We start from the raw sequence: 14,798 nt of genomic DNA, 5'->3' as shown, positions 1-14,798 counted from the left end.
ACGGTTGTCTCCAGGATTGGATGTATACGCATGCCTTTCTGGCGATTTAATGCCTTAGGGTTGTTCATTATGTTTAGTGACTCTAGCCATAGGCGGTGGCGAAAGTGTCGCGCGTGGTCCACTATCTCAAAGTCGCGCTTGGGGTCAAGATCGTGGTTGGTAGCCCAAAAATGTTCTGCAAGCGCGGACTGGTCAGTTTCGGCAAGCCGGATTGCTCTGTCGTGTTCCATGAGGCGATCCTGGAGACGTCTCGATGTCTCACCCACGTAGCAACTGTTACAGGCCCTACAGGTGATACGGTACACTACATTGCTGCGTAAGACAGGTGTGACAGGGGTCTTCACACTGGAGACAAGTGAACGTAGGTTCCTACCTGGTAATTGTACACATTTTATGTTGTAACTTCTCAGGATCTTCGAGATACGTCCAGACACTCCTGGATAGTACGGAATGTAGGCGGATGATATGCCGACTTGCTTCGGAGGTCTTGGGTTGGAAGTAAGTTCTTGTGCCTGTAACAAGCATCTGTTTAGTACATGGGATGGATAACCGCATCTGGTTAAGTCCGCCTTCACACGGGAGATCTCGTTACGTCTAATTGTGTCGGTGCTGGAATGGCTCCAAACGGTACTACTAGAATACCTCAACTCTCTATCCAATTTCATCAAGTTTACCGTAGAATCAGAGGTGGACGGTTCGCTCCCGTTTCTGGACGTGCTAGTGCATCGCGTAGGCCCACATCTAGAGACCTCAGTATACCGCAAACCCATGTGGTGCGGTCAATTCACCAACTACGGGTCCGGCCACGCTCCAAGCCATCTCAATAGCACTGCCCGCACCCTGTTCTCCAGGGCCTGGAGCCATTCCAGCACCGACACAATTAGACGTAACGAGATCTCCCGTGTGAAGGCGGACTTAACCAGATGCGGTTATCCATCCCATGTACTAAACAGATGCTTGTTACAGGCACAAGAACTTACTTCCAACCCAAGACCTCCGAAGCAAGTCGGCATATCATCCGCCTACATTCCGTACTATCCAGGAGTGTCAGGACGTATCTCGAAGATCCTGAGAAGTTACAACATAAAATGTGTACAATTACCAGGTAGGAACCTACGTTCACTTGTCTCCAGTGTGAAGACCCCTGTCACACCTGTCTTACGCAGCAATGTAGTGTACCGTATCACCTGTAGGGCCTGTAACAGTTGCTACGTGGGTGAGACATCGAGACGTCTCCAGGATCGCCTCACGGAACACGACAGAGCAATCCGGCTTGCCGAAACTGACCAGTCCGCGCTTGCAGAACATTTTTGGGCTACCAACCACGATCTTGACCCCAAGCGCGACTTTGAGATAGTGGACCACGCGCGACACTTTCGCCACCGCCTATGGCTAGAGTCACTAAACATAATGAACAACCCTAAGGCATTAAATCGCCAGAAAGGCATGCGTATACATCCAATCCTGGAGACAACCGTTTTATTGATGGATGATCACTGGCGCAAGGCAGCACACGTCCGTGCTACAACAATGACGAATGAGTAACGTGCCACACTTTGCTTGTAGCGTATTTAAAAAAATTTTATCAGTTGAGAAAGGGACACGAGTTCCGAAAGCTTCTGGAAATATTTTATTTTATTTTATTTTATACTGGGTATACTTTAAATAAATATCTGTTAAAGAAAAAATATTCTGATTTAGTGTTTAACAGATTGAATAATTATCCATAGACTTTCTCGGTACCTCTCAGAGAAAGTCCACTCATTCTAAATCTCTCTCTCTCTCTCTCTCTCTCTCTCTCTCTCTCTCTCTCTGTAACTTAAACTTAAATTCGAACTCTAGAGACCTTACAGAAAGGCACGGCTGATGGATTTGTGGTGTTACCTGATCTTGTACTCAACAAGATCGGGTAAAAAAAATAACAAATTTTCTTTTCTCATTTCCCTATTATAACTGATTTATATCCCAAAAAAAAAAGTGATTATTATAAGTTATCTGGCCATTTCTGATTTTATCTATGTTGTTTGCAGCTGGTTTGATATTTGGTAGTATTTGATCTGTATTTATCATAATTAGGCTTCTGTAAATGTTCACTTAATTTTAAATAAGAGGATAGAAATTTCTTATATTTAGATGCCACTTATTATGAATAATACATGTTGACTGTAAATTAGCATGAGATTTATTCATGAATTGTAGTGAACAAAACCTTACTGCACAATAAAGTCCAAAATTTAGCCTTTTCATATGTGCTTGATATGATCTGACCCTTGTATGTAATGTGAAAGGTATTCCATATGAAAAAAAAAATTATTCATGATATGGCCTCCAAGTTGTAAATCTGATCTTTGATATAGCACCTCCACCCAAAATCATGCCTGCTCAACTGAAAGTCAAGCAGATGTGATGTCAGGTGAATATGGAGGGAAATCTATAGGTTCATTCCAACCAACCTACTTGTTGGGAAGCATGCCATTGAAAAATGTTCTTACATCCCCATTGACAATGATGTGGAAGTGTTCCATTGAAACATGATTTTTGATAAGTCAGTATCCAGCCACAGTTAGATTACAAGGAAAGTTGGAGCATACTAGATATAATGTACATTTGAGTTTATCAGTTAAAAAAAAAAAAAAAAAAAAAAAAAATGGTTGTCAGTTTTAGCACAATCAACATAGGATAGGTAACAGAATAGAAGTCCCATTCTACAAATTTCAATATGCAGGTCTCTATATTCAACTATCTCTCTAGTAAGTTATGCTAGATTATGTCTGTTCTTTTTCCACACCAGTAAAATGTAGCTTCATCACTTGTCAGAAGCATCCTCTTTCTTTTATTCAGATTAATATTTAATCATAAATTTCTATCTTTTTTTTCTTTATCATCATCTGAGGTAGAAGAGTTTAAGACTGAATCATCTGCTGACTAGCATTTAGCTGTTTCACACAAAACTGTCTGAACATTGCTTCTTAGGATAATCCTCCTTCATGATTAGCTCTACTGCCTATTGACTTCCACGAGTGTAATCATGCTGCACTGAACTGACTGTGTTTTCTGGCAATGAAGGTCCACCTTGACCAAGACTGTGATGAATAGTGTGCCCCATCTCAGTAATGTCTGAATGGCATCTGACAATTATCAATCCTTTGGGAGGGTTTGTATACCTTGTTCAAGAGCAGTACTGTTCATCTGTTGCCGAATGAATTTTTTAAAAAGCAAAACAGTAATTTTATGCACTACCACTGAAATCTATCATTATTAGAAGGGTGGCCAGATTGCTGGAAGACCCATGAACTTCCATCAGTAGGGATGAAAAATTTAATGTATGGTTATATTGTTTTGCAGTAAATCATTGTTCATTATGTGCCATGAATAAAAAGTTACACACTGTTCAAATTGTTTGCTAATTTATAGCTTCCTGTATAAGTTTTATAAAACATCATTAAAGAATCTTTCTTCCATTTGTATTTCACTTATAAAAAATATGGTTGCATGGACCTCAAATAGTTGGGATACTTAGAGATTATATTGGCTATAAAACAAGATTTCCATGAGAAATGTGCATATTACACAATATACATTGCATGGAGATATTACATAGTTTGTAAGCATTAAAGATTAAAGGTAAAAATCACGTGGGTGTGTGTGTGTGTGTGTGTGTGTGTGTGAGAGAGAGAGAGAGAGAGAGAGAGAGAGAGAGAGAGAGAGAGAGAGTATTTGAAAATACATGTTATAAACTTTATTATTTTTGACTGTAGTAAGTACATCCAAATAAAATCTATTATATTATTAGGGTGTGCTTGCCTCACATTCAATTGTCATAACTGCATTATAGCAGTTAAACTTAGTAAATGCTTTATGACTTTATGAAACAAAGTAAATGCTTCATGACAAGTATTAAAGTCAATATCAGATCAGTAGTCATCAGTATTAAAGGTCAGTATCTTTTGATATAAAACAACATTCTTTCACAGCAGTAAACATTCTTTAACTCAAGTAATTTTTCACACTGAAGGTTTTATCAGATATTTCCTATTTCAAATTACATAACACACTCAAAGAAAGTTTGTAATTCTGCAGATGCATAAAAACTGCCCAGATTTTTTTGTTGGCATACATGTTTCCTATTTGCCAATGGTCTGTAGTCAACACAACCTAAAACCATTACTATTTTATGTTGTGATCATTACATTAAATCATTACAACTTAAAAAAATTGAAAAGGATGCCTATTCATATTTCTTAGCATTTGCTAAGAAATACAGCATTTTACACCTTTTTTTTGCATTAGTGTGTATGATAAAAAAAAAATCTATTTTTTTTAAACTTATCATTCAATGCATCATTTTAAAAAAACATATCTTTATTTTCAGGATCAATGAAATTTATGCCCAAAACCCTTCGTATATTGGGTGAAGGTGGAGCTCACTTTCCTAATGCCTATGTTACTACACCCATGTGTTGTCCTTCAAGAAGTTCACTGCTGACAGGTTTATATGTGCATAATCATAATGTATACACTAATAATGACAATTGTAGTTCTCCAATGTGGCAACAAGAACATGAAACAAGAACATTTGCTACCTACCTCAGTAATGCTGGGTATAGGACTGGTAAGGTTGAGTTTTTTGTTTTCATTAGTAATTTATGCATATATTCCAGTGAAAATTGATATAGTCATAATTCCATAAGGTTTTTGTTAAAAGATTATTATAAATATAGCCAGAATACATATTTTTGGAAAGCAAAATACATTAATAAAAACCTGATACAGTAATAAAAAAATACCGAATTTTGAACACAGCGAATATTAACTGAATTATAAAATGTCTAAAATTATATTAAAAATATAAGTCTGTGTATCTGCCATTCTTTTTCCATTCACATTATGCATTGTGATGGTGTTTGTTAGTTCTGTATGGTCCCATTGATATCAGTAGGTTATCTGACCAGTTTTTTTTTTGCCAGGTGGAAAAGGCCTGGATTTGAATTCCATTAGTGACATGAGGAATTTTTATGGACTTCTTTCACAATGTGACTGAGTTATTCAGGCTTAGGCAAGAGTTGTGTTGTTTTTTTTTTTTTTTTCTCTTCCAGAAACTCTGGTTTTTAATTCAGCAAACAGGCAAATTGACCACAGAACAAATGAAATTTTCAGACATAATATATACAGCACAATATGGTCAGTGCTATACCTTAAAACCTTCCAAACAACAATGATTCATTTTTTTTTTAATAAACACTAATGGAATAAATTGCTATTGACATTGCATAAAATTGCAAAAATTGATAATTAAAAGTCATAAGTACTTTACTTTATCTTGTTTAGAGTAGCTTTGAGCAGTACCAGTGATGTTGACATTTCATATAAAATTAATATTCAGTTAATATAAAGTTATTTTCAAATAAGATTGGTGGAACAGCAGACTTCCATCTTTTTTTGTGTGGAAGTTGATAGCTTAAATAAATTTAAGGCTGAGCTGGACAGGTATTTGGAATGAACGGAGGGGTGAAATGGGAGTGGGTGTTTTTTTTGTTTTTTTTTTTTTGTTTTTGGCTGATGCTGCATAAGCTTGCTTTCTTGCATCGTATGCATCTACTAATGCTAAAAAGATTATGATGTTCCAAGGAATGCAATGAAATGGCAGTTTATTTATACAATTGAGAAGCTTCCTCATCAATGAGTACCACAGTGTTTTGTGTTCTGCTGTAAAATTTTTTATAGGTTTTGGATACACATAGTTCTTCTTCCCATCACTTGTCTTTTATTTAGCAACTGGTGACAATTTACAATTAGTCACATCTGTTTTCTCTCCAGTTTTTTTAGTTTCATTAACACTGCATAGCAGTATCATTCTTTTCATTAAAATAAAGAAATCGCATATTTTTTATGTTAAATATAGTTTTGATATATACCATATTTACTCAGATATAAGCAGTCCACAAAATTATATGATCTTGAAATGAAAAAATTGTTTTTAAGCACTTACCTAGTGTGCTTATTTACATACCAATAACATGCTGTTGGTAGTAAATGAATTTTTTACTACCAACGAGAAATTTTTATGAGAAATCTGCCTGGCAAAATTTGTGCTAATGTTATTCTTAAGTGAAGTGAAAGGTTACTTCACCATCTGATTAGTCAATAAAATTGTTTTAGGATAAACTCAAATGATTGGCAATTTATAATGCCTTGAACTGAATTATTTTCAACTGATGTGCATACCACCAACTCTTTTTCTTGCACAAAAGAAAGCATGCATTCATCAACTTCTGTATGCCTGTCATAATTAAGCCCTCTGCAAGAGGGCCTAAACATGACAAGTTAAACTGTAATAATAGTTTATCTTTCATAGGCAACCAGTGGTATACATTTGATTTCTCAACTGCAAACTTCTTAGCCACTTTGCTTGCTGTTACTGATCATTTCTGCATCTGCGCAACAAGTAATTTGAAATGGGCATTGTAAATATGTTGCAGTTCTATAGATTTTACAGTGCAGTTGCCCATGTCTATTCAATAATTGTAATACAGTATTATTGTACAAAGAACTTTCATGTAGGGCTGAAAAACTTCTCCTAGGTAGTTTTTCATTCTCTACTACCTTGAGTGTTGTAACAAATAGTTGGTGTGTTATCCTGGGATTGCTATTTCCCATATGCACTACCTTGCATGTGCCAATGTAAAATCCCTTTCCTTCTAGTGTTAAAATAACTAAAGAAGTCTGATGGTTGTGAGAGACTTCTCGTAATCTGCCTGAGTTTCCCTAACCCCCTTGTGACTTGATTGCAGATTAGTTTGTACCTACTGTAAGTTTTTGTATCCCACGATAATTTAGGTCTAAGCCTCGAACAGTATCTCTTAGATAGTATAAGTTTCCATTTGGTAACATCATCAGTTGTACCCACTGAATAGAATTTAAAAACTGTCTGAGATTGCAGTCACCTTTAGGAAAGTAAAATCTGTCAATTTTACCTTTGATTAGTTATATCTTTAAGTAGATACCACATCAGTGCACTGTGATCACTGCCACCTCATGGTTTCGTTATCTGGAAATTCCTAAAATGTACAAAGAGTTATTGCTGATAAACAGATTAAGAGTATTATTGCTTTCTCTCATTGCTTCTGTAACATGCTGGTATAATAATAGTAATAGTATTTTCCATATAATCCAAGGAAGCCACAGGCTTATGAAAACAGTATAGAAAACAGTCATCCAGTAAATCCACAAAAATCTTGCTACTGTGTAATTAACCAACCTACAAATCCCAGCCAATATCTGGAAAGTTTAAATCCCCCATTATATGATATTCTGATTTACTGTCTCACTCTTTATCTGTATAGTTATGGCTTATATTTTATGTTCCCAATGCTTATGTCACACCAAATTGACTGCACTTTTCACTGGCCTCCCACATCAACTGTTTGTACTGCCTTAGATGTGTGTTTCTTCAAGAGCATAACTCCTCACTCCCTTCCTTTCCTATCTGTCCTTTGTATACACATTGTACCCACCATATTCAATTCTGCATCCCCTATGCTTGAGTGGCACCATGTCTTCTGGAGGCTCCTACAATGTCTGTTTTGATTACTTAACCAGTGCTTCAGATTCATCAAATTTCTTAACTATATTCTGTCATTAGTGTATGCTAGTATTTATTCACCTGTTTTCACTCTTAGTCTAACACAGCCCATGTATGTTCTCTTTTCATGCAGTTCCCCAGCAAGCCTGTAATCCCAGACACCTTGCTTTCCATGTCATTGCATGTCCCAATAGAAGCTGTGCAAGAATTATTTTCTCCTCTGATTGCGGCTGCTGTTAAACTATTAGTATAATATTAAACTATTAGTTAATGTTAAATTATTAGTTGATAGCTTAAATAGATTCAAGGCAAAACTAGACAAACATTTGGAGTGAGTGGATGGGTGAAATTAGAAGATTTGTTTTTTTTTTTTTTTGGCTGATGTTATATAAGCTTGCTTTCTTGCATCATGTGCCTATGCTAATGCTAATAAGTATCTCCCTAACTCCTAAGCTAGCTGTTTTCTGACTCACTTAACATTGCCTGGATAGCATCAGCAAATATTCTTGCACCCCTTTCTATTTAGGTGTATCCCATCATGGAAACCCATCTCTCCTGTTAAAAAGCACAGCCCATGCTGAGAAAAATCCTAAACCATGGGCCTTGCACACTTTCGAGGGCTGGCTCGATTAATAAGGCTATCATCATGACCCCCCCCCTCCTGGATAGAATTGGAGACACAAATGTAATTGTGGCTTTTTCTCAAAGTTGTCCTGTACTTGTTAAGTTAATCTGAGATCGCCTACTTTTAATACCAACACATACAACAATATCACTTGTGCCCTTAAAAGATGATAGCTATTTTTCTTCATCTTCACCTATCCTATTTATAAAATATATTTCCCACTTTCTCAACACTAGAGTCGCAAAAGTAGCTACTGACAGCTATTTCCTGTAGGACAAACACTTTCTGCCGTGGAGGACGTTGTGTTACATGATGCAAAAGTGTAGCCTCCAGCATTGTGCTGAGTGGCAACAGAGTGCTTGCTGGTTCCTCATTTAATTCCTTAAGAGGCATCAACCCCTCATAAGCCCATCACAGTGCTGGGGCACTGTGATGGGCTTATGAGGGGTTGATGCCTCCCCACACTTTCTGCAATGCAAGCACACAAAAATATCATCTTTGGCCATATCATGTTCCACTACAGATAACTCCGCAAAAAGGCAGCAGGTTTCTATCTTGAGTTTTTGCTTTGCTGCTGTTGTTTGAGGAGTGATTTTTTCTAAATTTAATTTAAATATATTACATGAATTAAGAGATAAAAGTATAATAATACTACACTATTGGTTATGCAATGGCAGTACAATTTCTAAATAACGTTGTTGACTTCGTAAATACTTAGCTAAATACAGAAATTGGATGTATATGATTAGGACCTTCAAACTTATATTTACTGCAATTTAAAACACTTTAATTGGCTACTCTGATGTACTACAGTGCAGTTTACTGGTTATGAGATAGGATGTTCACACCAAAATTAACCAATAACAAAGGCTCTATGAATATTAAGTTGTAACTTATTAAATCCTTTTGAGTTCAAAAATAAGCTAATATTTTGTGTGATTGACAATCGAAACTATTTATTAAACATAATTTAATTTAGCATGTTAATTAACTAAAAAATGCTAATTTTCCAAAATCTTATTCGCTTCAAGAGCTCATAATTTCACCAGCTGCACACAAAGTCTCAACCTATTATGACAAATATCTTTATACAAACATATCAGTATATAAAAATATCTGTGTACAGATATCTTTACTCAGCATTGAGATAATAAAGTACTCACTTTGCATATGTGGCTTATGTTCAATTTAATCTTGGTATCAGAATATACACATATCCAGGCATTTCAAGTAATATTCACCTGGTAGTTGTGGCAGATCCCCCAACAGTGATAAAAATCTGAAAATTTTCTGACTTCCTAAATATATTCAAGCTGTTACTGCAATAGTTTCTGTTTTTTTTTTTTTTTTTTTTTTAGTTTTAATTGTATGCAAGAACCCATCAGGTGACTTTCCACTTTGCAACTATTTAGTTTTTGTTTGATGAGTGGTTATGGTACTGGACAAGTGTCAATGCTGTGTTTGTTTAGTTTCCAATTATTGTTTTCCTTCTCCTTTTAGTACAATAAACATTTGTTGTCTAATCCTAGTTGTTTTTGAAAGATCTGTTATTGTTTTCACATAGTAACACAATCTGATATTCTCTGAAGATGATCGCTACACTGTGGGAAGCAAGTACATAGTTTCAAGTTTCACTCTATGAAGTGACTAAATTTGAAATAAACCTGAACACACAAGTAATTAATAGTATTGAATTTATATATATAATATGTTTCTTAATTTTTGGATGGTTTTTGTCAGGGATCACAGTGTATTGATGTGGGATTTACTTATAGATGTAAATACTGTTAAGGGCAAAGAAATTGGATTTTTGCTTTTGTAAATGTGCCTAGAGTGCTCTCAGACAGTTTTGAAATCTATGCAACCAAACTGAGGAATTTACCAACAGCAAATTCTAAATGGGAAGCATTTCGGGATGCAATTGTAGAAGCTACTAGATTTTTTATACTGTTCAAGGTTTAGATAAATGGATGTCAGACGAACTAATGAGACTTGTGACGAGAGAAGAAAAATCCATGGGATATATATAAATTTCAGGTGATACAGAAGCCTAATATAAACTATTCTTCAATCAAGTCACAAAGAAGGTTAGGCAAGCTAAGGCAGATTAGAAGAAATCTCTAGCAAAGGATGAAAAGAAAAGCAACAAAGACTACTTTACTTATGTAAAGAAGTCTTTGCTGCTAGAAGGAAGGGGATGAATCACTAGATATGAATGGTTTTACTGTTGATGATCACACAAGGAATTCTTTAGGGAGAGGGATGCTGGAAGTGTATCAACAGGGAACCAAATGATTTGTGATAACTGAGAGAAGTGTGGAGGAAAAATAGTTGCTTGGTGAATGAGATCTATCCAGCTATATTAAGAAAGGCAGCAAAAGAGGAAAGCAAATCTTTAGCCATGATTATGAGAGCATCTTTGGAGATATGTGAATCGATCCCCAGTTCATAAAGGGAGATTAAAGAGTGAGTAATTACAGACCTGTCAGCTTGACTTCTATTCCAGGGTAAATAATGGAATCAATGATTAAAGACAGTTTTACTGCAGTCACAGTATGGATTTGTTAAGGGACAATCTTATCTGACCAATGTGATCGAATACTATGACACAGTAACGAAGGAACTGGATGTAAAAAATAATTTTGACATCATATACTTAGATTTCAGAGAAGTTACTGTGGGACATAAATACTGCTATGCATACTGGAGCAGTGTAGCATTAAGGGCAAGGTATTATTGATAAAGGGGGTGGTTGAGTAGGAGAAGACAGTTGTTATCAATGGGAGCTGCTCTTCTTGGACTAATTTTATTAGCAAAGGGTTCAGTGCTAGATTCATTGTTCATTTCTGTTTTATTAATGATATTGAGGTCTCGCTTTAGGTAGGACATGGATATGTTAGAATGTGTGCAGAGAAGAGCAATATGATTGGTGAGAGGAACAAAAGGATTCTTATATCAGTATTTACTTCTGCAGTGTGCAGAACTGAAAGGCTTTAGTTCTGCACACGCACTGCTTGGTGACTAGGCACCTGTGAGATGTGATTAAGGTATTTAAGGCTTTGAATGGATTGAGTAAGCTCAATGCTAATGGAATATTTCCTTTTTCTCAGACTATGCATGTAGGGGAGATATAAATTCAAACTGAGGAAGGATGGTTTTAGGTTTAGACGTGGAAATTTGTCTTCAGCAAGTGGGTCGTTGATTGTTAGAATAAATTCCCATGCGGTGTTGTATAGTTTGAATTTGTGTAGTTTGAATAAATTCAAAGAACTGTCAGAAGGATTGGATAGGTGTAATCAGAAGTGCTGGCTATTTTTTTTTTTGGCTGACATAAGCTTGCTTGCTTTCTTTGGTTATTTACGGCTATTAATACTAATAATAAAAATAAAAAGCATGCAAAATATCATTTGTATCTGCCATAGAAAAATGTACTTCACTTACTGTGCATTTGGAGACACAACTAGGTTTAATCATTAATTTCTGTGCTACTAACACAGTGTCCCCTCTGCTGCATGACATGTCTGCCATCTTACTGCAACCATTTAGAGCAATGCGATGTGTATTTTTTTCCACTGGTAGCGTTATCCAGAGATATTTTCATGGGATTGCATGAAATAATGAAAATGTTTTTGATCATTTCAATTTTATAAGATTAATTAACTGATTTTTTAAAATTTTTTTGAGTTTAATATATATCATTGATTTTCTTGATCTGATTGATAAATTTTTTTTTTTTTTTATTTCCTCTTTTGTAGCTTATTTTGGAAAATACTTGAATGAATACAATGGTTCCTATATACCTCCTGGATGGCGCGAATGGGCTGGCTTGGTACGTAATTCTCGCTTTTATAATTACACAGTCAATGTGAATGGGAACAAAATCAAACATGGAAGTGATTACTTCCTGGATTACTACCCTGATTTAATTGCTAATGATAGTATCACCTTCTTAAGGCAGTCGAAGCAGTACTTTGTCAATAAGCCCGTTTTAATGGTGCTCTCTTTTCCTTCACCACATGGACCAGAAGATGCTGCGCCTCAGTATCAAAATCTTTTTCATAATGTTACAACACACAGGTAAGTAACAGCAAATGGCAACAACATTTTGCAGTTGAAGTGCAGAGAATTCTTTTTAAAAATTTTGTTTAGGATATTAAAATATCGTTATTATCATTTTTATAATAACGTTCATTAGGAAAGGTGAATTCTCACTTTTGTTTTCTTTTACATTAAGAAATTTTGAATGTTTGTAGTTTAAAGTGATGAGTGCGTACGTGCGTGCATGTGCTTGTGTTGCTACTTTTAGATTTTTGGAAAATTGGAAAAATTAACTTAAACCCTTAACATTTATAGTAGAGGCGCCTCCGTAGCCAGGTGGGAAGGAGCAGCAGTGCGTAGCACACGCTTCTTGATTAGACCGGAGTTCGAGCCCGTCACCACCAAATACGGAGGATGTGGAAAGGTCAGAGAATGATCACCACATATCCCGGAGCAATATGGCCTTAGTTGCTAATGCTCCTAAAATCCAAAATAACAAACAAACAAACAACATTTATAGTAGAATTGTATCTTTCCAAGTCCAGAAGTACAGTAACCGGTTATAGTAATGACATTTGCAAATTGAATTTTGATTCTAATAAAAGGTGATTCTAACAAGCAAAAATCGACAAATATTATCCACAGGCTATAAAAATAAAGGTATAAAGCACAAATTTACACTTAATTACCAATTCAATGATACGTGAAATCAGAAGAATATTATCCATAGGTTAGCAAAATAAAAATAAATTTATACTTAAGTACATAGCAAAGTGAAATATTAAACAACACTTTATAATATGATTATAATTTAAAATATTCACTTATTTTAGATTGCTTTAAATTATCACTACAAAGTCTATTTATAGAGTTTTTAATATTGTATAACAGTCTATATTCATGATCACTTGCACGAGTTTGTTCCAATGCTCTCCTCAGGATGGCTATAGCTTCATGAATTTGCAGTTTTGTAACTGGAATTCGTATGGATTCATCTTCATTTTCCTCCTCCTCCTCCTCCTTGGCAAAATTATCAGTAACAGACTGGGCAATTTCTTCATCTGTTAAAAAGCTGTAGCTTGTAGATCACCATCTATGTCCACATAATCATTAAACTCCTCTTCACCCATGTCTTCAGCCTTTTCAACACGATCAGTATCGTGACTTAGTTGACCATGAATAATTAATCCACATTTTTTGAAACAGTTGTTAATGCAGGTTGCCAATGCATTTTTGAAACAGTTGTTAATGCAGGTTGCCAATGCATTTTTGAAACAGTTGCTAATGCAATATCACAGAGGCGTTCACAATTGATTATTATAACCAAAGATACGATTCTAATCAGCAATGCAAGCGTAATAAATTTTATTGATTTGAATTGGTTCTTTGAAATTTGATTCTGTAAAGTGTCTGATTCTAATAACCAGTAATCACTATAACCAGTGCTTACTGTACTTTGTATGAATTTAATTTTATTGGGAGGGGGGGACAACATTTATACACACACTATCACTACAGTAAGCAAGGTAGTGTGAATACAAAGTGGAGGCAGGCTTCCCATGGTTTTGCCACATTTTATATAAAAAGTATGACCAAAGTCCTGATAATTGACATCCACAGTACAGTGGCAATGCTGGATGTTGAGATATTTTAAATTATTGATATCCTGGTAATTGACATCCACAGTACAGTGGCAATGCTGGATGTTGAGATATTTTAAATTATCGATATTCATTAGTATATAAAATACTCATAAAATTTCAACTAACCCAAAATTTTTGGTATTAACATATGCTATTTACTTTATAAGTTATCTAGTGTCTATTGATCAACATAATCAACATGTGTACAGAAAGGATAGACAGGGCAGAACAGGAAGGGAGGAGGGGTTATGCTGTTAGTTAAGAAATACATAAAATCTAAGGAAGTGCATCCAATTGATGTGGGTGGACAATGCAATGTTGATTCTGTTTGGTTTGACATAAGCACTGGGAAAGGAAAAATGAAAGGTGTGTGTGTGTTTTAGGCCTATTGAATCTGATGAGTATAATGAGCAATTGTGCAGAGAAATAGAGTGGGACAGTAAATTAGAGTGTCTTATAATGGAGGATTTTAATTTCCCAGATATTGACTGGAATTTGTAGGTTGGTCACTGACACTAGGAGGACACTAATGATAGTACACTGCTACAACAGGATCTAGAAGCAAGGCTTTTGTTTGTGGATTTATTGGATGATTGTTTTCTACAGCAGCATGTTTGGGAGGCAACTAGAGGGAGTAATACTCTTGATCTGATTATTAGTAGTGATTCTTCATGCATCAAGAATCTACAGATAAAGGAACCACTAGGTGGCAGTGATCACAGTGTGCTGAAGTGGGATTTACTCAAAGAGGTAACTACCATCAAGGGTAAAGGGAAAGGTTTTTGCTTTTGTAAAGGTGACTACGGTAGTCTGAGACAGTATTTAAATTCTATACAGTGGAACCAACTGATGATGTTACCAACAGCAAATTCAAAATGGGAAGCATTCAAAGAATTAATCTTGGAAGCTA

At 35.5% G+C, this 14,798-nt stretch overlaps 1 protein-coding gene across 3 annotated transcripts in view; it reads left to right on the top strand.

Annotated features, from left to right (window-relative positions):
• Sulf1 (Extracellular sulfatase Sulf1) overlaps positions 1–14,798 on the top strand; it is a 242,783-nt gene that overhangs the window by 35,608 nt on the left and 192,377 nt on the right. For all 3 annotated transcript variants that reach the window (XM_090386513.1, XM_090386512.1, XM_090386511.1), the window contains exons 3-4: positions 4,373–4,612; positions 11,963–12,284. In XM_090386513.1, the coding sequence (XP_090242639.1) occupies positions 4,373–4,612; positions 11,963–12,284 (562 nt within the window). The remainder of the gene's footprint in view (positions 1–4,372; positions 4,613–11,962; positions 12,285–14,798) is intronic.

This window comes from Mastigoproctus giganteus, chromosome 12 (assembly GCF_048544385.1).
Source record: "Mastigoproctus giganteus isolate SK-2022 chromosome 12, ASM4854438v1, whole genome shotgun sequence".
NCBI classification, from domain to species: domain Eukaryota; kingdom Metazoa; phylum Arthropoda; class Arachnida; order Uropygi; family Thelyphonidae; genus Mastigoproctus; species Mastigoproctus giganteus.
This window is presented reverse-complemented; position numbering and strand designations above follow the sequence as displayed.